The 24,069-nt window shown below is 44.7% G+C and overlaps 1 protein-coding gene across 3 annotated transcripts in view; it reads right to left on the bottom strand.

The window, feature by feature from the left end:
- Positions 1–9,229: 9,229 nt before the first annotated feature.
- The window catches only part of TCERG1L (transcription elongation regulator 1 like), a 91,389-nt gene continuing 76,549 nt past the window's right edge, over positions 9,230–24,069 (bottom strand). For all 3 annotated transcript variants that reach the window (XM_054832724.1, XM_054832725.1, XM_054832726.1), the window contains 4 exons: positions 20,633–20,768; positions 16,011–16,100; positions 12,456–12,574; positions 9,230–11,341 (listed from right to left, as the gene is read on the bottom strand). In XM_054832724.1, the coding sequence (XP_054688699.1) occupies positions 11,185–11,341; positions 12,456–12,574; positions 16,011–16,100; positions 20,633–20,768 (502 nt within the window). In that variant the 3' untranslated portion in view covers positions 9,230–11,184. The remainder of the gene's footprint in view (positions 11,342–12,455; positions 12,575–16,010; positions 16,101–20,632; positions 20,769–24,069) is intronic.

The following is a 24,069-nucleotide window of genomic DNA, read 5'->3' as shown; positions in this document are numbered from 1 at the left end:
GGGAAAAGCTTTTTTCTTCAAAGTAGGGAAAGGAGAAATATATATATAAAAAAAGATATTTTGCTTCATCAGGTAAAACCTGATTTAAGAAGATGGCACTGCCATGCTTGCAGCTCGCCTTCCAGACCACCGCGCCCCCACCCAGGATTTCCTAGCACTCACCTCTCCTTCTCCTTTCCTCGTCAAGTCTTTCGGGGCAGTTAAGACGTGATTTAGTATCAGGAGCTATTTACGCTGCCCACAAAGTTGTGAGAAGGTGGTGAAGAACATCGCCTCTAACAAGTGCCCCTTGAAGTTGTCTTATTTTGTTGCATATATTTGAGGAGGAGGCACTGCAGAAGAAGTTTGAGAGGAGCCAGGGGAGGTTCTCATATCAAGAAGGACAACATTGGAATTTAAATTTCACCGCAATCACGCTCTGCCATGAAAGCAACAACAGAGAGGATTTAACAGGAGACCTGCTCTAGCTGAACACCTAATATAAAAACTACTAACAAAAGATGTTGCTAGGTTAACAATAGGTTTGATAAACACTGGGAATTGCATAAAAGAGCTAGTTATATAGAAGGAAAAAACCCCAAATCATTTTGGTTGGTTAATTCCAAAGTGGTTTGGTTGAAGACAATGATGGCTAAAGAAAAATAGATTCCAACAGGCAAATGTGAAAAAATTAATTCAGAAAGATATAGACTGTTGCTTACAGCACAGCAACTCATATGTAGGGTAGAACTGGAGATTCTTCAATTGAAAAGATATCTGAAATTTACATCTCAAGCCAGAATGAGAACTCCCAAGGACAGGTGCTTTTTTCTCTCTAGAGAAATAACAAGCTCACAACGATGGGGGAGTGTTCAGAGCCTGCAAATAGAAAAAGGCTGACTCAGCAAAGAAAGCCCTCCCTTTTTTATCAGAAGCTAACTCAAAAGAAATCAACTACAGAAGACATTGTGATATATATCTTGAAAATCGTTTTCAGAGGTAAATGCTGACAAATTACTCAGTTTTATAAACAGAGGAGAAAAGAAAGATGTGTTGTGATCTTCAGTGAAGATGAGAGGACAGGAACAGCTCTAACTGTAGTTTAAAAAAAAATTCCTTCATTTTTCTCCCACAAGGTAAATGCTGCTGAACACGTGGGATGGAAATAACAATGGATCAGAAATGAGTTGTAAGCAAACCCAAACACAATTGATACGATCACCATCCAAACGTCTTTAATGGAGAGGAACAGCGGGAAACGCATCAGGCACAAGAAGGGTGGAGAATAAACCAAGTGGAGCAGCTCACAGCTCCACGACTGAAGTGGGGCAGAGCACTGATTTTTTTTTTTTTTTTTTTTTTTACACAATTTGTAGGCAAACACAGTTCACGTGATGCGGCTGGGCTTCAAGAAGAGCTTTTGAGAAGGATGCCACACCAGCAGCTGCTGGGAGAGACAGAGGCATTGGGGGTAGTGCATGAATGGGGGAAGGAAAAGGAGGAAGAATTACAGGACAGAAACACCGGGATGTGCTGCAGGAGAAACTCTGGGGCTACACGGCATCGTCTTCAAGGCTTTGCATGACCTCCACCACGTGCTCACCGCTGATGTGCTAACGAACACGACTCAAACTTAGGAGGCTTAAATGGCAGAAACCGATCACCTGGCAGGTAGGATGAATAGCAATGGGCAATGTTTAGCAATAAGGAATGTGAGATCAGGTACCTGGGGATTAATTTATGCTAAAGGAAAGGCAATCATCAAGCAGAAACATGGCAGACTTAGATTTACCTTATACCTGTATGGTAACTGCATCTAATTATCACGTTTTGCTGTGATCACTGAAAAAACCTCCATAGACATGAACTGTGGTGGGTACAAAGAAAAGCTAAGAGGCAACTGCAAAAACAAGTGTCTAACCTGAAAGGCTGGAAGAAACCTGCCTTACTCTGGGTGAGTGACGCAGGGCGGGGGCACCTTCACCAACACACTAGGCAGATGACCACTAAAGGCGGGAAAGAACAAGTGGTACATGTTTCCTATGGTTGCATTTGGACTGGAAATTAGATAAAAAAAATAATATTGTCAACACAAAAGGACTAGAGTCTAGGAAGGCATTCGGCATCTCTGCAGGGATGTAGGAGAAGAGAAGAGACCTGAGAAGTGGACTGAAGTCCCTGCTTTCTTTGCTGTTTTCCAAATTTCAGTATTTATGACCCAAGAGGTGAAGCCTGACTCTGCTGATGTCAGCAGGAACTTCAACAAAACCCTTTATCTTTGCATTAATTTAAGGTTATCAGTTATTAGGAGATCTGGATGCTTAGACAAATTTAAGCCTACTGTTCTCCATGTCATGTACATGCAGCCGAGGCAGCGACTGCAGCGACCAGCGTGCTGACACTCAGAACTTGGGTTCCCAACACGTTTTTCGTACATCCACCCATTTCATTTACACCACTACATATTTTACCTTGTCTCTTGAACAAACTAGGTTAACGCACACCAAAACTACAGGTAGACATCTGCAGCATTTTGCAATAGTGTCTTCCCCGGCCCGGTATAGGATGCTTGAGGAAAAACAGTCAATTTACAGCAATTTTGACAAACGATAAAGCAATCAGTCAAGGGTAGACCGAGTATCCAGTTTAATATTTCAAGGTAACTTTTCACAAGCTCTTCAAAAAACTGAATACTCAACATCAGCTTCAGATCCCTCTCTGCAGAAAGGTGCGCAACTCGGATCCCATTCTGAGAGGAAGCATTTTTTCTGCATTTCTAGTTGCTGCCCTGTTTTCCCTCCCAACATGAAGACATTATTAAATATAACAACCTCAAGACAAGTAAATGGAAGAAAACCATGAAAAACTGTCTGGATACAAAACAGCTCCGATACAAGCGAACTTGCCAGAAGTGTATTCATTATGAAAAGCATGTGGAGAGGCAACAATTCTGGATGTCACAGCCACTGCTGAAGAAATACAATATATAGATATTTCATTGACGGTTGGAAGGATAAATCAAGTTAAATTGCTCACAGAAGCAAACCCAAAGCATCTTGCTGTGAATCTAGAAAAGTAAATTTGTAGTCTCTTGGGAACATTGCCATCATTTGTTTTCATTTCTTTGACTTCTCTTCATTTATGCTAGAGATTAGCTCTCCCAACAATGATCACAGCAATATAAAAACGTGTTCCCAGAGGAATGGGATGAAAGTAATATTTACCAAAGTAAACCCAAGTGAAGAAATCGTAACAGGAAGAACTAAGTTTAAAACAGAGCCACAAACTACTTAGGAAAGTAAAACAAAATTACTAAAAAAACCTATCACTGAACCACTAAACTTCTACCTAAAAACGTGTAGCCTTGTTAGGAGACCAAAAAGCAGAAAAAACCCATCAAGCAAAAACCCATAAAAACCTTCCATCAACAGACTTTTGCATATTTTCACATTGCCTATATTGTTCAGAATTTATTATTTTTCATTTTTCCTAAAGAAAAAAACCCATAAGATAATCATAGTTGCTTTTTTCCTCCTATTTCTCTCTTTTTTATTCAAAAATAATCCTGCTAAGGATGTAAACAAACAAATTACTCTTGAAACAGCATTACTCAAGCTAAGTGATTATCAGTAGTCTACCAGCATGCGAAGCAAATATGCAACAAGCTCGAGCCTTTGGCAGGCCGTTTCACCTCAACTTAGTTTTAAATTACAACTTCCTTAATTTTTAGCATTTTGTTCGTAAGGGAGGCAAAACCAGAGTTCCCTCTGGATATGTTCTCTGTGGCCAGTTCAAATTCATTCTTCTTCCTCAAGTGGTTTCCCAATGACCCAGCCAACTTATAAATATATCTGCTAAACGTGTCCTGTTCTAGGTAATTTTTTTGAGGTTTCAGGGCTGTTCTCTCTACACTGTTGGTTGAACTGGGAACCATTACACACTTTGTAATGGTTTTTATTTTCCCCCAAGTTGAAAATTGAGAAATTTGATATCCAAAACCCCCAAGGCACTTACCTGAGCAGAAGAACACCAAGTCCATCGCAGCTATGAAATCATGGAGCACCTGAAGGAAGACACAGAGCAATTGGAGACTCCAAGGAGATGCAGCAGACCCAGTACCTAGACAGACATCACCGTGCGAGCAGACGGCAGGCACGGCCCGTGTCCAACACACGCGGCTGGGCAGGGGCAAGAGCAGCTCCGAGGTGTGACCTAGCCTGTTTCCTTCTCCCGTGCCAAGACTGGGTATTGCTCAGAGAGCCAACTGTTTCAAAGGAAGTTCCCATGGAAAATAAAAAGCGTGTACATTGCTGCGTATGCCCATGAGGGTCCATAATGGACTTAAATTGCAGCAAGAGAAGGACGTGTTGGAAGGGTGTGTTGGGTTTTGTGTGGCAAGGTTTTGGTAGCGGGGGGGCTACAGGGGTGGCTTCTGTGAGAAGCTGCTAGAAGCTCCCCCTGTGTCTGACAGAGCCAATGCCAGCCGGCTCCAAGATGGACCCACCACTGGCCAAGGCCAAGCCAATCAGCGCCTCTGTGATAACATATTTAAGAAGGAAAACAAAAGAGTTAAAAAAAAGCTTTTGCAACCGGAGAGAGGAGCGAGAAGATGTGAGAAACTCTGCAGACACCAAGGTCAGTGCAGATGGAGGGGGAGGAGGAGCTCCAGGCACCAGAGCAAAGATCCCCCCTGCAGCCCGTGGTGAAGGCCATGGTGAAGCAGGCTGTCCCCCTGCAGCCCATGGAGGAAGGATGAGGGGGTGTAGAGATTCCACCTGCAGCCCGTGGAGGACCCCACGCCGGAGCAGGTGGAGGCACCTGAAGGAGGCTGTGGCCCGTGGGAAGCCCACGCTGGAGCAAGTCCAGGCCGGACCAGTAGACCCGTGAAGAGGGGAGCCCACGCCAGGGCAGGTTTGCTGGCAGGACTTGTGACCCTGTGGGAGAGACCCCACGCTGGAGCAGTTTGCTCCTGAAGGTCTGCACCCTGTGGGAGAGACCCCACGCTGGAGCAGTTTGCTCCTGAAGGTCTGCACCCTGTGGGTGAGACCACGCTGGAGCAGTTCGTGAAGGACTGTAGCCCGTGGGAGAGACTCCATGTTGGAGCAGGGGAATGTTGAGAGGAGTCCTCCCCCTGAGGAGGAAGAAGCGGCAGAGACAATGTGTGCTGAACTGACCGTAACCCCCATTCCCTGCCCCCCTGTGCCGCTGAGGGGGAGGAGGCTGAAGCCGGGAGTGAAGTTGAGCCCGGGAAGATGAGAGGGGTGGGGGGAGGTGTTTTAAGACTTGATTGTATTTTCTCATTGCTCTACTCTGTTTTGCCTAGTAATAAATTAGATGAATCTCCTCTCTACATTCAGTCTGTTTTGCTCGTGACGGTAATTAGCGAGTGATCTCTCCCTGCCCTTATCTCGACCCAAGCCTTTTGTTAGACTTCTCCTCTCCCATCCCGCTGGGGGAGGGCTGAGTGAGCGGCCGCGTGGCACCCAGCTACCGGCTGGGCCTAAACCACGACAAAGGGGAAAACTTCTGCTAACAGCAGTCAGGCAGGGGAACGAATTGCCTGGGGATCTCTGAAATCTCTGTTTCTGCAGGTTTTGAGAACCAAAATAGGCAAATGCCTGTCAGGAGGAATTATACACAGCTGAGCTCCTGGGCACAGGGAACGGGTTAGAGGAACAGGGTGTTGGGTTATTTTAACCCTCAAATATTTCAAGCTTAATTTCCATAACTCTTTCAACAAAGCAGACCGGGATCTGGTTTACTGAAATACAGCGACGTTGAACAAATGCTGTAGAATCAAAATCTTTTCATTTTGATAAAAGATTTTCTGGTCCTAAGAAATTCAATATGCTGAAAGTTTCACCAACAATAGCAGCTTCTTTCCGAAGGTGTTTAGCTCGTTCTCACTGCCCGCATTCCCAAACTCATTTTTAGTTCTGTCCCTTGCTACTACAGCAGGCTTTGACTCTGCTGCTGGTTGCATTTCATTTTCCTGGTACTTTCAAACCTAGCAAAGGTTTTCTTCCTCTTATGACAGAGAAAGACCACACTTATTAAAAATCTTGTTGAAGATTCTGTTTTAGTCATTTTTCCTTTCTTTTCCCCTGCAGAAACATCAAGTTCAAGGTTATTACACAGTTTTACTGGCTCCTTTAGGAACACTTAAGGTCATTCTAGACTTTTTGTTTTCTGACTTCACCAAAAAAAAAAAAAAAAGCCTCTCAAACACCCCACCCTTTTTTCTTTTTCATTTTCAGAAATCCAGTATAATTTGACCTTTACCTACTTCCAACGGCCAGACTACCACTGCTCATCACAGGCTCAGGAGAAACAGACACCAGAACCCCCAAGCCATGTCCCCTTGCCCAGGCAGCTCCTGGCTGAGCTGTGACCAGGGCAGGTCAGACTCACCCAAGCCCAGCAGCTGAGAAGTGGCTGCAGGTAGGTGGGTCAGCCTCGGTACTTCCCTCCCGTTGAGCAGATGGATGCAGCTGTAAAAGGCTGGGGGATTAGTTTGAGTTTCTTGCCGCTGGGGTCAAGAATTCCCCCCCCCCCCGTGTGAGATGGAGAGTCCTTGGCACAGGGGCTCAGAGGTGATCAAGTTGGTTGGAAAAATTGCATTGGGTCAGGAGAAGATGAGAGAGACCACAACCCACCCCCCAACAACCTCCCACCCATCACCAGGGCAGTGACTGGGAATAAATAAATTGCCCTCATCAATCCACCCATGTCAGGTGATCCTGGTGAGCCAAGGAATTAAAAGATTGATTTCACTTGTTTTCATATGACAGGGATTAGGAAATGTGGGGATTCCTGGAGAGCTGAAGATGAATAAAATTTCTAACAAAAATAATTTGAACAATCTAGTTGCAATCCACCCAGAGTGCTACAGTCTTGAAACCACTCTAGAAAAAAATTCAATGGGTTATTCAAATCAGGAATAATTAGATTTGCCTCTTGGTTACCCAGATAAAAGGAAGAGTGTCCTCATTTTAGAAGCTAAAAAGAGAGTCCTGGAAATTAACTCCTAACTCATGAAAATCAGTTTATTCTGATTTGTTCTTGTGGAGTTGTTCAGGTTTAGTGAACATCATCTCCTGCTATGCTTACCCCCTCCTAGTGTGATCATGCAGAATAAACATCTCCCTTTCTAGATTTAACTGCCCTGGGCAAACAAAGTCTGAGGCTTTTAGGGCTTTTTTTTTTTTTTGGTAGTCTTTTCTTACATGATCACCTCCTCTTCTCCTTGGTGTCCTCTAGTGATGGGGGCTGTGCCCCCCTGGTCCAGCCACCGCTGCGTCACCTTGCACAGGTGAGCTCCATTCAAATTATTTGCAATGTGGTCTGGCCAATGATGCAATAGCAGTCTGTTTGTCCTCACTGTATCTTGGCTAAGACACTCCAACGTGGGCATCCCAGCACATGAAAATTTAGGTATATTGCAGAAAATAACTAATTCTGCAAACATTGTATTTCCTGACAAAAATAACCAACTCTGACCGTTTGATGGAGCCTAGCGCTTTTCAAAGTTTCCTGAAGAAGCTCAGAGCTGTGGTTGTGGCGAGCAGTGGCCCTGGGGTGTTATGTATGACTCCGCAGGTGATCTCCCCTGGACTTACATCGCTAGAATATCCTGGCACCCACTATATGCCACTAATGTATGATGGTCACGCATTTGTGGCCATTATTCTTGTGCAATTTCCAAACCAGCCATGAAGTTATCCCCAGCGATGGACTGAATCGGTGCGGGGGGCTCCTGCACCTCCCTGGTCCCACCACGCAGGCGTTTCCTGGGGAATCACAACCAAACCAAGCGTCAGCACTTTTTCTCTAAGAGTTGCTGGATTTGGCACCAGGGATAGCCTCATTTTTCACTGCCTGGAAGCCAAACCAACCTCACCTCTAACCTGACAGAAACAGCCTCGCCCAACCGTCTGCAGCACAAATGGACGGACCTGGAGCGGAGCTTTTGGACCCATCAAAGGCACTTGCAACCTTCAAGGCCTTCCTAACTGTAAAGTAGTAACATTTTACTAAAGTAATATGACTATAAACAATAACAATAATTAGAATATTAAGGGCTATTATGTGCTATATACTATACCAATCCAAAGGATAGCGTGGTAAAGCAAAAAGCACCTATATTCATCTCGGACTGTACTAAAAAGTTGTGACAGAAGGTTCTTCTTTGACATGGTAGACATGAATGCTAATCCATTTATATTCATAATGCTAATGCGTATATTTTGATAATACGTGGTGAAAGTGGGACATAAATAAAGGGGATGTAATGGTTCCCCTCAAGTCCTTGGGAGTTTTCTGCATTATACACAGGATACCCAAAAGTTGTTTAATTTTCTATGCCCTGGCTCCGAGAACAGGCGCTCCTGCTTTCGGCAGAAGTGCATCCCCATGAGCACGGGGGTGTCTCGGTCGCACCCTGGGACCGGCTGCGCTGCATCCACCCTCCGTGCTCACGAGGAGTCAAATCCGGACGAGGAGCAGCATCTCCGCTACCACCTCCAGCCAGAAGGAATAAATACGGCATCCCTAACAAGGCGCTCTGTGATTTAAGTTCAAATCTAAAATAGTTTTGTTGTTTCTTAGTGTTATCCACGTTTCTCTTTCAGCTCGGCAAAACTATTTCTATCTAAGAATCAAGAACGCAACGTGGAGGATGGGCTCTGCTATCGCCTGAGACTTCTGATGAACAATGAAAAGCAGTCGCTCCCGACAAAGTCATTTTTCTTACATATTAACAACAAGAGAGGAGAATGTTTTAATTTGAGGCACCTGAAGTGAGATTAGGATTTGTTAAGGGTATTGTGAAGAGAATAGGGCAGCAAAGTATTATTTTGGGATGAGATCATACGCTTCTGCAAATTTGAACCGCTTCTCTGAAGGTATTTTACCTCGGTGACTATCAGTATTTTGCACTATAACGTGCCTTAATATACACCTTTCCTTCTGTTGCGTGATGGGGCCAGCTGCCCATTTCAATATTCCTCCATTTTAAATATAAGAAAACAGCGCCGAACTTGGAGGGTTTCTAACAGATACGGTTCACCACTGGGACCGATCACTTGTGTTTCACAGCACTTCACCAGAAAATCAAACACGTTATCCATTCACTACCATACTCACATCGTGACGAGGATTTCCGACATTGTCAGGAAATGCTAAAATCAAGGAGAATCCCCAAGATAATAATACCCCATTTTATTCATATTTGAAATGGGGGATGGCAGTATAGGGTCTGGATACGCACATACATTTAAACCAGAAAACAACACGAGGGGTACAAGCCACTGAAACAGAAGAGCTTTCGGTCATAAAAGCAAGATCTCACTGGTTTTATGCACCTTACTTTTCCTTTTTTTTAACAGGAAAATTTGCAAAACCTTATGAAACCCCCTGTGAAGCCCGTCGTCAGGTCTCCTGAAAGACCTACACCTCTTCCTGGGCCACAGCTGCCTCGTCCTACCACCCGTACGAGCGACCAGCGTCTGGCTCTCCCTAACCCCCGCAGGACTCCCGACTCACAAACCAAACCAGGCTCTTCCAGCGAGGTAAAAATAACCCTTAAATAAAGTTGTAAGCGAGCGGCTACCACAAGCCTTGCAAGCCACGCAAAATCCAATTGCATCTGCCAGCTCGCACTCCGGCCCCACAGTACAACCCCCACCTGCAGAGGGGAGACGAAGCTGGCAGCATCTCTTTAACCTGGTAATTCCAACACTGCAGCGTGTTTCCTCGCTCATACCAACAGCAACTTTGGGTCAGGTCTTGCTCTGATAGAAATAAATGACCATTTTTTCCGTGTAGAAGTGTGAAATGCTACGTACTTTCTAAAACGCGTCTTACGTTAAGCGCTCTTCTGGGAATTATTCTGAGTTCATTTTTTCCAAAGCACTATAAAATAGCCTTTATTTCCTTGATTATAAAAAATATCCAGCACACGTCTAAAGAAAAATTACCATTGGTTGGGGAAAATATCAAAATCACTCCTACCTAATAGAAATCTACAAATCTAATGAGTAGTAACTTAAAAATTAGGCCAACTGAGAAAATGGTTATGATCACAGACAGAGGAGAGCGTGTCTTTCTTTCAGCATAAAGGAAGGGATATACTGATGTTCAGCAGAGCTGTGCTGATTTTCTCTAGCCGTGATTTCCTACCTTCATAGTCAGAGCGACTATTTTGCTCTCAGTATGCTCAGAACTCCAGCCGCTGTTCGTGGAATTTGCATACAAAGCATGAGCGGCAGGAGCCCTCTCTGGTTTTCTGCCTCTCAAGTAAAAACCATCAGACCTGCACTATTTTACCCAGTATTTCAAAAAGTTTAGAAGCTTAAAACCCCCTGAAAATTGGCTTAAAATATTTATTAATTAAAAAAGTTAAATATTTATTTATACAAAGATGATGAGAAAAATCTCATGCAGACTTTTCACATACAGTAACGTAACTGAAATCATACTGCGATGGTTTTACAAAAGAACTTCTTTCTAGGAACTCTGACGGAGAAGTGCTGCTATCGCCCGTGCCTGACGGCACCATTCACGGCAAGTAGGAAGCAATTTCTGAAACTTGAGAGTTTTCCTATGGAACGTATGCCAAGATTTTCACACTCTTCACTAAGATTAACGATTAATATCTTATTACTACTACTCAGAGAACTGGACAGAGACGTATGAACACCGCGTAATGAATTCCTGCGTACCACCGCGCCTCTAAATACTTTATGTTAATGCATAAAGTTGCCGAAAGATTGCTTTAGATAATTCCCCTAAATGATGAAAATATCTTGAGATTGTTATGGATGGCATCTGCTTCTGCCTAATTACAAATCTGCATTGGATTCATAATTTGTGTATATTACAAGTAATTTGCATAATTAAAACAATTAAGGGATTGACATATCATGACAATTAGAAATGCATCAAACTCTGGATGTTGTACAAAAGAGAGCTTCAATATGAAACATTAATTCTTTGAGAACAAAATATCCTTCTGATTCCTGCTGAACAACCTTCACAAATTCAATATATATTCAATAAACTCCACTTAGAGAAAGTTTTTCTCAGGGCTATCCGATTCCGCGTCAAGTTGTTGGAAGTTTAACCCTGAACGCTTTAGCCTTCATTTGAGTTTCTTACTGCACTCACAACATCGACTTGTCTATTTATTGCCAGTTTCAGGAGGTTTTATCTCATTTTCCGTAGCCGTATCCTGTTTTCTTTGTCCCTCTTTTTAAGAATAAGTATGAACTGATTGAAAAAATGCTCTTGGTCTTTCTTCTTCTGAACAAGGCGAAACCGCTGATCTCTTCCGTATTTTTCTGCAAATTCTTTAAACGTCGTTCTGCAGAAAAGAGAGACATTTTAAAGCTGCGACTTTGTCAGTCCGCGCTCAGACTCTTTGACCTGGATCTCGCTTTACTTTTCACACAGACACTAAACATGGGTGTTCTGGGGAATATTTGAGAGGAACACATCAGTAACCCCCAGACGAGGGAGGTCAGACCGTGCCAGAACTGCCCAGGCTTCAGACTCAGGATCAGCCTGCAAATGTGAACTTCCAATTTTTGATTTGGAAAAACCTGGGTGACAGCTGACAGGACAACTTTGAGTTATTAACACAGTATTTTCTACAGCACAGATTACTGCGGTTTTAATCTACGCCTGCTGGTACTTATGGGCAGTATTTCAATAATTAGCCTGTAATAGAGCGGAGAAACTCACCCGTGTCTAATTGCAAACAAATGCACTTTGACTGTCGGTAGTACAGCACACCTGATGAAATACCACGCTCGTTTGATCTTTTCTAAAATTAGCAATGAATTAATCGTAACTCCGAGTGATGGGCACAGTGCAATTGAAACCCACAGGCAGCTTTGCCTCAGGATTTCATTGTCAGGTCCAGCATTTCCCGACGCAAACGTGGCGTGTGATTGCCCATCGAACTCCAGCCAGACCCTACTGCTGGCAGACGCGTTTCTTTGATGCTGCGGTCTCACTGTCAGCTCAACAAAAACGTTCACTGCTAAAATGCTCTTGGTCCTGTAGCCCAGCACGATTTTGCCCTTGCAGACTGAAAACATCGTTGCTGGAACCAGCGTTTAGAGATTTACCATGCAGGTACTGATTTTGTATAGCTAACATATATGTGTGTGCGCGCTCTGTAATTGTACCATGTATGTGCCTATAAAATAAACATGTTATGTAAAATATTACACAGTCCTAATGACAGCAAGAGAGAGAGAAAGGAACAGGGAGAGAACCGGTACGCTCCCTTTCCCAGTAATATAACAAAATATTGTAGAATATTAGGGAAGAAATGTCAACCCAGCACTGTAACAGTGGATGCACGAGCTTGCTGTAAAGAGTACGTTCGCTGTTACGGCGTCCCGGGGCTGATAAGCGCAGGCTAAATGAGAAAGCTTATCTTAACAAATCTTCATAAGGCAAAGCCATACCTTGGCGATAACTTGGATTCTTCAAGGAGCTTTTTAAATTCTTCTTTAGCTAACAACAATTTATTTTTCTTTTCTTTGTACTCTTCTCTGATCCTGGTCTTGACAAACTGTTCAAATATCTTTCCGAGAAAGGGAAACAAGATACAGCATTTATTAACAAAGCCTTGATGGTATTTATACTTGATCAAAGGGCTGTCAATCTCACGACCTACAGTTCTTATCTGCCCTCAGTATAGGCTGACTTGCGTGCAGCTGAATCTGCTTCATGCAGCACCGATTATGTTCCCGCAAAAGAAGTAGCTGGGAAAAGGTATAATTTGGACAGATAACATCTTAATTCAAACATCAAGTGCAACATAAATCAAAATTTCCTGACTCCAGTGTCTTGCTCGCATTTTCATGCCTATATCTGTACAAACTGACTGTATTTATTTAGTTTGGATCTCGCATCTCTCCCAACTTGCTGGAATCTATGAAAATGTCTATAATGCTAAACATCAATATTCTGCAGGTTACCCCAAAAAAAGCCTGGAGACCCTTCAAATCAGTTGTCAAAACCCATGAGCTGACACACGATCCTCTGAACACATATACACCCAAAAGCTTTAATGTGTTTGGAGGGGTCAACAACCTCCCCCTAACAGTATTTGGCAGCTAAATATGCAGCAGGGCACTCAGCATCAGGATTTTTGGTGTCTTGAAAAGGCTTCAAGGACTTCACTATGTCACAAAATTCTGCCAACTGCTTTAATCGAATTTTTAATATCAAAAATCTGGCCCTGCTGTTTTCACGCTCTAAAAGGTGTGGCACACTTAAGCTGTTGAATAAAAGGAGCTGCTCCTCAAAATGCTATTAGCTTTCCATATTCCCCATCCTTTCCACCACAAATGACATACATTAAATATGATTACTACAGTTACTACCACAGTTGCTTTCTCATCAGTCGCAAGGATGCACAGGTGCAAATCTACATGTCATGAAAGCTAAAGTAACCAAATTACAACTGGTATTTAGTATGGTATGTGGAAAAGGGAAAAAATAGCACTGGAAAAGTGAACATCAAAAAATGGCCATGAAAAAAGTACTACAAAAACCCTAGGAATTCTGAATATATTATACTGTATGCAATTGCATAAGTTGAATATAAGAGGAGACGGAAAAATGAAACAAATAAAGTAGGTGACACTGTTGTTGCTTGCCTTTGTGGTATCAGTGAAGCTATTATGAAGGTAATAAATCAAAATTAACAGATAGCTCATTATCTTAATACAGTTACTCCTTTACCCTTCACTGTTCCTTGCTTAAACATAGTAGCATCTTTCAACTGTTCATAACCCCTTGGAAAATACTGGTAAGTAAGGGGAGCAAACTGCCGATGTTCAATAACAGATCGTTATGCTCCTTGGGCTGTATAAGGACACCCACCGACAGCAGAGCTTGCACTCCTGGAAGTCAAACCCACCTCAACACAAGCTCAAGAGGAAGTTTCCTCAGACGCCTGCAGATCACAGTCAAAACGCCTTCCCCGCCCTTTCCAACCCACCTCCATGACCATGGGGAGAAGACAACTGCAGTACAGCCAGCCATGCTCTGGCACTCATTGCTTCCTGCCTGCCTGCCTTCCTGTGTTCCTTCCTTCCTGTGTTCCATCCTTCACCCATTCCTTCCTTCCTGCCTTCCTTCCTTCCTACGTTCCTTCCTTCCTGTGTTCCATCCTTCCTGTGTTCCATCCTTCCTGCGTTCCATCCTTCATCCATTCCTTCCTTCCTGCCTTCCTTCCTTCCTGCCTTCCTTCCTTCCTGCGTTCTTTCCTACATTCCTTTCTTCCTGCCTTCCTTCCTTCTTACGTTCCTTTCTTCCTGCCTTCCTTCCTTCCTGCGTTCCTTCCTTCATCCATTCCTTCCTCACTTTCATTGTGAGCCACTTTTCACCTCTAACCCCCCTCCAATCCAAATTCATTTGCATAATTTAAAAACTACCCAGACACTCGCTATTCATGTCACAGTCAGCATCCATGAAGGTAAATGCTTCCATAAACCTAAATAATGTCTTCTATTAATTTGAGTTGCACTTCAAGAAGTACTTTTATTAAATCAGGCATCTACTCTTGTCCGAGTCTAATTTTCTTCTTAAACTACTTCTTGGAGGAAAATGGGGTCTAATTAAATGGAACTACTCATAACGAATGGCTAGAAATCTTAACTTCAAGCGTAGTATCTAAAATATATTACACACCTGGCATGTGCTCCCAAGCTTACTTTTTTTAAACCCTGTTTTGCAGAAGAACCACCGACGATGACTCTCCTCCCCCTGAGCTCTGAGCACGCATTACCGTCACCCGCAGAGCCAACCTCTACCTGACCACGGGTTTCAACCTACCGGACTGCCAACTACTCGCTTTTCACAACCCTTTCCTTGAGTATTAAATATACCCTACAAACGAGGTTCCCCTCAGCAGTGCTTCAAGCACATTCTGTTATGTGTATTCATGATGTATTTTTATTCTATCATCTCCAAGGTTGATAAAATGAAAGAAGGAATATATCTTGATTGACTCATTAAGGTCTAGGTTTCGTCCTTGCCAATTCCCTGAAATTCTCGTTTAGCAGTATTTTCCATTCTAGCAGTTTCTCTTACATTTTCATTCCCATATTTCATTATTATTTTATTTCAATTTTTTTTTGTTGGAAATAAAATACTGGAAAGGGAGAAAATGAAGATGTATGTGCCCAGTCCCTCAGTAAATCCCTACAAGCAGCTCTCTGGAGAACCACAAGACAATATGGGCCCCAGTGCAACTGAATAGGAATAAGTACATTTTTCATCATGTTTGTTTAAAAAATGAACAATCCCATATTTGAAATTCTTCCTTCTCCAGGATGACAAAAGACTGACAAGGAAGAGAAATAACTACAGAATAGAAGTGCTCACCTTCTCTGCAACATCCTTGCATCTCTCCTAAATTTTTTAGACCAATCTGCAGCCCTCAGGTCCTTTTAGAACCCTAGTGATAATCAACGCCCAAATAAGCAAGGCAGCAAGAAGCCCACTTCCCTTTGCAGCTTGCCAGAAAACCTAAACCCACTCGAACAGATACCAGCAGAGCCACAGTGCTCTAACCATTTATGTTCAGCAAGTTTTGTTGTTGCAAAATACAGCAGTAAATACCGCCAAACTCCTAGAAAATATTCTAAGTAATTAAAATGATGTAGTCTCTCTACCATATTTAAATAATTTGGAGTGGAAAAATTACCTTATGGCCATTTCCCTTTCTACAGCCCAGTTTCCCAGACTTGGTAGAAATTGTTCCTACCACCCAAGAGACCCTAGCTCGTCTCCATGTGCAAACTCATTTGTCACCACTTGCTTTCCAAAGGCGACTGCACTTTCGTGTGAGCAAGCCTAAATTACAGGTCTTACTGAAAAACTAAAAAAACCCCGAATTTTAATTTGGTGCAATTCTTTTCATCCTACCACGATAATTACTCTGTTATTACGGTTAATTTGGGAGATGTTTGCTGCCAATCAGAAGCTACGCTGGAGGTAATGCTTACCTGTTTACGTTCTTCTGAATTTAGGAGAAGGTAGCGTGGATCAAATACTATTTTGTGTAACTCTTTTTCCCAAGTAGAAAATGCTGAGACCTGTGAAGTACACAAACACAGTTGCATTAAGGAATTTTAATAAGGATGTGAAAGAAGGAAATGTTCCAAGGTGAAGCAAAAGAGTAGTTCAGAAAGCTAATGAACCCTCTAAAGGATGCCTCAGAGCGGTTGGAAGCTGAATTTTAATCTGTTTCTGGCAATGCTCTGGTCGCCCCCACACCATTAGTATTGATTTGCTCTAGGACATCTCAGTGAGGATCTGGGAGACGCTCATTCCACATTTTTTTGATGGAAAGAATCTGCAGCAGAAAGGAAAATGCCATTTTATTATCCCCTTTGTACAACAGAAGCATCAATTTCCATTTAGGCAATTATCTCAGCTTTAACTCTCCTCCTCTCCAAAACTTAAATTACAACCCAAATGAGGCTGTCAACGCATGCACACACTGAAAATCTCCAAAGCACCGTGGTTTCGTGTGAATGTGCCGCTTCCCACCAACGGCACGGCTGTCACGTCTCCTCCACTCCAGGCTTCCACCCTTCCCTGCTGAATCCGGCTCTCTGCCGTGGGACCTGGGCGCCCACCCAAGCCCCGGCCACCACTCGCGTGGCCACGCCAAGTGGAAATGTCACACTCCTGCAGAGGTTCTTCCATCTTCTCCAGAACCTCCTTAGGGGAGGGGGCTGCAAGGACCACCACGAACCTGAGCAGGTCCCTCACTTGCCCAGTCCCCTTTGCCCGGGACTTCTACAACACAAAGAGTCCGGGAGCGTAGGACTGAAACCCCCAGCGTGCTTTTGGTGCCTCGTACAACATCGCTGTTAATTAGTTTGCTACAGAAAAATCTGGAGTAACATAAAATATTCTAACCAATAAATATTCTTACAAAGAAGAGTAAATTCACTAAAAAATTAAAGCACGTGAAATGTAATTGAGTCATTAACACTCAAACAGGAAAGCTCTGACGCAGCGAAGTGGGTTTAGATGGACTGGGTTTCCTTTCGGAGGGGTCAGCGCTGGAAGCTCGGCAACGTGGAGGTTCAGGCTCACCTTCCAGGAGCGCAGATCCAGGGCTGCTTCCTCCCAGCGTTCACCCTCCATGTCTACGCAGGAGGCAAAGTCCTGAGGTTTGGGGGGTTTTCCCCCTTCAGAGGGACCAGCAGCTGGAATCCCTTTTTCAGAATGTCTTTTATAAAAACTCTTTCTTGGACATCAGCTTTGTTCCCAGTACAAAGGCCAGTTTGAACTCAAAGCTAGTTAAGCTCGGGCTAATTTATCACGTCATCATTCCTGTTTATGATTTTTTGTTTAGTAATTACTACATTTCACTTACTGCAGACATATACCTAAAAAAAATGCTGGCTACTGATATTTATAATTTAATTCTAGCACGTTACACGCTGTTCAAGATACTCATTTTGTAAATGCATAAAATATTAATATTCTGACTAATCTCCCAATGAGTATTGCATTGTGGTCTTCTTCCCTACCATGGGACATTCAACCAGGGAACACACGCGCTGGGGATGGTGGGGGTGGCATCTCCTCCCAGAATAACCAATGACTTCCGTGGCCCAGTTATCACCACAGACGAAAGGGAGAAGAGAGATCTGAGCTTGTCATGGGTTTCCAGTTCTCAACTCCTACTCTTAACTGGAGTGCAAAGTGCAGGGGGAAAAAAAACTCACCAAAATTTCAACGTATTGAGGTTGAGCAGTATGTTTAGAAGTGAAAGGACATCTATCTGAATAGCTGATTTGATTTTTAATTCACTCCGGAAGCTCAGCAACGACGGTAGGTTGAGATTTTGGCTTTGAATAAAAAATTTATAAGAACAGAAAGGTGAAGTGCCTGATAATTTTAGCAGATGCATTTATCCTCATCAGCGAAGGATTCCCAGCTTTCAGGAGATGTTCTGGTAGGGAACGGTGTCCACCCCGGACACAGGCTGCCAAAACACGCAAAAACCAGCAAGAAGGATGGAGTGGCGAAGGGCTGAGAGGGGGCACCGGGTGGGCAGCGGCAAGGACCACCCTGTGCCCGGGCTGGGAGCCCCCTCCCCGCGCCATCGCCCGCTGCTGCCCCCGACGCGCTCCCAGCATCCCAAACCCACCGACAGCCCCCATTACAAGGTATTAAAATGGGGGACTCAGTGGCTTGTCCTTCTAGAAAGGGGCTCTTTGGGTCTGTCTGAAAAACAGGCTGGGGGGAAAAAATAAATCAAAAAATCCTGGTTATCTGATTTTTTAAATTTGTTCTTCAGGATAACGCTGAGGTTGCAAGAATTGTTTTGAGACAGGAAGGTGGGGGGGTTAGGATCCCTGAAAGCCCCTTTTACCCCAGTGTTAAGAAGGTAAAATCCTGACACAAAATTCCATTTGGAATCCTTTAAAAAATTCTTGTTTCACTGACAGCGTCCCAGCAAAGAGAAGGCTCTCCTAGAAACGCAGACTGGCTGCGAGGGAGCCAAGAAAAGGCTTGAATTTTCCCCTTCCCCTCAGGATTTTGTGGACACTTTTAAACTTCCAGGAGTATGTCAGAGATTGCATTTTTACATAAGGAAACTTGCCACAGACTTAAGAATAGTGCCATTGACTTGGAGCTACACCAAAAATCACATATATTTTTAAAATGTTACAATAAATATTCTTCTGTTGATATAATTTAAGTAGGAAGATTCAGAACTACGCTGAAGAACTCCATCTAGTTCAAGCTCTTTGTAATGCCAGCAAGTAACTTCTTGAGAAATAACAACATTACAGGGAAAATGGCAGGAGACGTTCATTAAATAATCCGTTTAAAATAACGCTAATGGCCTCACTGCATTTCAAGCAATGCCAACCAGCTGGTGCTAACCAGCGGCCAGGCTGGATGCTTAAAAAGTGCTCAGGGCAAAAGCAAAGTAACCTATTATCTATGCATTTTTAAATAATAGCAAAAGCAAACAGTAAATTTCCTGAATTTCTTATTTTTCTGAGCAAGTCTGACTCTGACACTGGAAACACTTGAGGAATCCTATTATACAACATCCCTAATACTTTCAAATTTTGACTTATTGCCCCCTGACTTAAAATATGCCAGCAGAAGTCTTCAACCAGTCCTCATTTATGACACTTCTGCATTTTTTAAGCATAAATAACAAAATACATTAATAAAGCAGGTCTGGCAGGGAGATAACTTTCTGTTGAGCTTCCGAAGCTGTAACTATCTACCTTTAAAGTCTGCTGATTACTGCTGGCAAATTTTATAGGCTTTACTGCCTAACGACAGACACCTTGGATTTTTTTTCTTTACAGAAATTACGTGACCTTCTATGGAATACATATGTGCAGAGTGTTGGAAGGAGGCATAAAATCTGCATATGCTGCTCCATTATACACCCACTTACATTTGCAGGATTAGGACCTAAACCTAGAACGCTTATTAATTCCACTCACGTTCAAACCAATCAGTTCTCTGGAAGAAGAGACACTGAGAGGTGAACTTTTGTGGAGGTGACTTTATGTTTATAAATAAGGGTATCCAAAATTCCTCATACTGACGGTAATCCTAAGGCGGCCCGTTCAACACCGGTCTGTAAGTGCTACCACAGAAAACAAAAATCAGGCTGGAGCTCTTTACAGAGGCAGTGAGCGGATGCTGCCACGCAACCTGTAATTCATATTTCTCCTTTGGTCAGGAGGCTCATTGCGCTGATGGGTTCTATCTGCAAATTGAATTTATGCTCCATCCATCGACTCATAATCTTGATTAGGTCACGGTAAAATGGCTGCAATAACTCCGAGCCCTCCGGTAACCTGTACCAGCTCCGCCAGTCTGGATGCGGGAGGGAAGGATGCTCCGGGTGCTCTCGCCTGGCTGCCTGCGGAGGGGCCACCTCTTCTCGTCCCCGTTCAGCCCAAAGCCCCGAGCATCCCACGCTCCTGCACCTCAGCCTCGGCTGGAACCACCAGCTCTTCTCTAGGAAGTCCGAGGACAGCTGGGGAGGTCCAGGGAAAAGGGCAGGTCTTCTTCACCCTCCCGAGACGCACTTTCCTAACAGACCGGGCAGATTTTGGACGGCCAGTAACTGAATTTGGCTTCCTGCTGCTGGGATCATTGGAGTCGGAGGTGATGAAACCTCTCCCATGCCAAAACCCAGCGAAGAGCTTGCCAGGAATGTTCTGGAGCCTGGTGCTGTCTTTCAGGTGATACGACACATCTTTTGTCCTTTGTCATCAGGCAATGACCACTTCTGGGGTCCGTGCGGGCGCCCGGGACGGCGCGTGGCTACGGTCCCCAGGCCCTGCCGAGCCGCTGGTCTGCGCCGGGGGAGCTACCGCCCCTGGGTATCGGTGGGTCTGTCTATAGGAGCGTACATGGAACCGCACCTGCAAAGTGCTGCGGTTCTGCACGGCCAGAAGAAACGTCACAGTAAAGGAGCACAAAGCCGACAGGGTTAACAGACAGAAAAACCCCTTTCCATACTCCCTCCTTTGATTGCTAAGGCACAGTGATGAAATGATTCCTTGTAGATGATGCCCTATCTTCACAAATGAGATACGCCAAAGGAAGCAAGCGCGTTTCTTACCCCCCTCTCCAGGAGCATATCTCGGAAATGAGTGATGCGCTCTTCTAGGGGAGGCGTGACCTCAGGTGCTGATGTTTCCTCGTTTTTCTCCTCCGTTTCAGCCTTCCCCTGGTCGGCAGCTTGGGAATCTTCTGTTCTTTAACAAGGTAAGATAGAAAATAGTTCAGTAATTGCCAGCTCGGGAGGGGATTTTTAACCCTCTCTAGAAAATCCCCCAGGACGTCTCGGCGTGCACGGAGCAGCCAGGCAGCGGATGCTGAGAGCGGAGAAGTGACCCAAACCTGCGGTTCGTTATTAAACCGCGGGGCTTGCGGGCCCTGCCGGGGACCTCCGGCAGCTCGTGATGTGGAGGGATGGTCTATCGGTGGGATCAGAGAGGAACTCGGCAGCAAAATACTCTGCTATATTTCAAGCAACAGAAAAGTGACAGCTTTATATAAAATTTGTCAAGGAGTGGAGACTTTAAAGGAGTGACTGAAGAGACTATTATTTTCTTTTTCTCTCCTGTTTTTGTTCCCCTCAACTTGGAAGTCAACACTACTCTCTGTTTTACGTCCCCATGCACCCCAGGAGCTCAGTCCTAAGGGAAGCAATCGGGCAGTGCATCGCGTGCACAAACCTGCAACGGAGCATCAGCGAGGAACCTGCCCTTTGTCAGTGCCAGAAGGTCTGCGTTCATCCCAGCAGCCTTTCCAAGGCTGCATCTGATTAGAATAAAGAGGGGTTTCTGAGGAAATACTCCCTACTTATGGGCAGAGTCCCTTTGCCTACAAGACCCCCCCGGGTAAAGGCACGTACGTAGCACCGCTGTGCTCGTTTCAGGAAAGGAGGAGGGCGTACTCCAAGTCGCAACCATAAAGCGGCAGCAGCGTCAGAGCGATGCTCTCCTCAGGTGCAACCCTACGTCATCGGTGTCACCCCTGGCGCGGAACTGTCTCGCACCAGATAAATGCCTACACGATTTCATCAGAGTTAAAGACCGTTCGCACCGCGCTCTCGCGGCGCTGGAAGCGAACACCTATTCCCCCATCGTTCGGAGGCTGGCGATTCGCCCCCGTGCGCCCTCAGCATCTGCGGGGAGAGGTCAGTTAGACGGGAACCTGGAAGGCAGGGAGCACTCGGCTGCAGGAGGCGATGGGATTTGAGACGGGGGTGTGAAACGCCTGACTTCAGAGAAGGTGGTCACCTCGGACCTCAAAATCGGACCTCTGCTCTGGGTCCAGCCGGCTGTTTGGTGATGCTCTGAGCGGTGAATGGGTTCAGGACAAATTAAGGCTCTTTCTGGAAAGATCAGGAGCCTTAAAATGATCCCAAGGTTCACGTGAGGATAATGAAAGTAAGGTGATTTGATTTTTAGCCTCCTACAAGGCATGACTGCGTTTTCCACTGATGCAATTTTCACCACTACGGAATAATACTTAGTTTGAAATTTCAGCAGGAAAACACTTTTTTATTTCCAAGCAAATGAATTAGATCAGTGCGTAACGTGAGCCCTAGCGTATTATCTTCCTTCTACAAATAATTACATTACCCTTGCGTTTATCCGAAAATGATGCTGCATCACTAGCGATTTGAGCGATATCAACTTGGCGTTCTTCACAGAATGACAGTGACTTTCATATCGTAATAACAACTTTTATTCTGTGACATGATGCATGAAAGGCCCAACCCAATTTCTACCACAAAGAGCTTTTTCAAGCTCAAACTGAGAGAAATACAGCGCACTACTCCCTCAGCCAAGCACCAGAATTGCCCCTTTTCCCTTCAGCCCTTCTCACACAATTGAGAACGATGCTGCAAATCACACAGACTTTTTTCCTCATGCCACAAATGATGATAATACAATTTTCTTTAGCAGATAATACAATGATCTGCACAACAAAGTAAGCGACTTCCAGCTCAGAAGGACACACACGAGTAGCCTACGAGCACGACCTTGGAAGCCAGCAGGTGTCATGATGGACAGGGCGGGCAGAGGATTTTGTGTGCCTGCAGCGCCCACGGAAAGGAGAAGAGGGACAATCTGAAATACAGGGAAATCCTTCTAAGCATAAGAAAAAGCTTTTTTACTGCGAGGGTGGTGGGGCACTGGGGCACGCTGCCCAGGGGGATGGGGGGCTCCATCCTTGGGGATGCTCAGCCCCCCCAGACGGGTCCCTGAGCGACCTGCGGGATGCAGGGTGGGACAGAGCCCCCCCAGCCCTTCTGTCATTCTGTGAAGAAACCCCAGAAAACCTCAGTTTCTCTGAAGATGTTTTTTTCTTTTGCAGAGAGTACAATCAGAGCATTGCCCGAGTAAGAATTTGACTTCAGTATTTTTAAGCAGTTTCATTTTACCCCAAGGAAATGCAAATGAAAGTGCAACGGCAGCTTGAGGAGCCCGGAGCTCCTAAACCTGCCCCAGAGCTCCTAAACCTGCCGATGCAGATTCTGCAAACGTCCAGGAAAGAAAGAAGGGAGTCCTGCTGTCTTCTGCAGCCAGCCCTGGGTCAGGTCCTCTGCCAGCTCTGCCACCAAAGCGGACAGCGGGAGAGGCGAAACAGCAGCTCTGTTCTTACACTGGGAACTGGTGATGCGATGTGAACCGCGGTGTGATGGCCCTCTGCTTGAATTGTAAGGAATTGTGCTGGAACTTGGATGCCATTAGATCTTATCATTAGCAAAGCGCTTTCTCTATAGCGGATGATTTACTGTATGGCAAAGGAAGAATATGATTTACTAAGTAACCTTACCTACATTAGATAGAATAGGGAATACGGCCTATTTAAAAACAAACCCTGACAGCATGCGCTATCTCCTGAGTTATATTTAACCAAGAAAAACGTTCATATTGCAAAAATAAGTGGACAATGGCTGCGTGGGGGTAAAAACGGGGCCCAATCTCCCGTTCTGCTGCAGACGGCAGGAGCAGGGCTGTGCACGTCCAGCTGCACCCCGCCTTTCGCCTGCAGCGGAGCTCCGCGCAGGACCGCAGCGTGCCGAGCCAGGCCGGGCTCGGGGGCACTGCCAGCCCGGCGTCACCCTCCAGCCCCAGCACCTGCAGGGGACAGATGCTCAGAGCATCACGGTACGGCAGGATGATAGTGCTGCCTATCTCCCAACGGCACTCTGCGTTAAATGTAGGAAAACGTTCACTGTCTCCACGCGCAATTATTAATGTGGATATGACAGCGATGTAAATATTTTTTCTGTCCGTCTGGAATCAAAATGAAAATTTGTTTAGGTTTCTGTAAAGACCAATCTTTTTTCACCTCTGGATTCAGTCCGGAATGAGCAGCACTGTGTCCGTGCCCAGGTAAAACAAAGCAGAGGAAACAAAGTCAGATCTGGACCTTGTACGTGCAGCTTGGAAGATGGAAAGCTGGTGATGTGTAACCCCTTATCCAAAACTCGGAGCTTAACCAGCATCCTCTACCTCCTGAGAACTCCCCTTCGGC

Source organism: Grus americana, chromosome 7 (assembly GCF_028858705.1).
Source record: "Grus americana isolate bGruAme1 chromosome 7, bGruAme1.mat, whole genome shotgun sequence".
NCBI classification, from domain to species: domain Eukaryota; kingdom Metazoa; phylum Chordata; class Aves; order Gruiformes; family Gruidae; genus Grus; species Grus americana.
The sequence above is the reverse complement of the archived record's forward strand: the minus strand, read 5'-3'. Positions and strand labels throughout refer to the sequence as shown.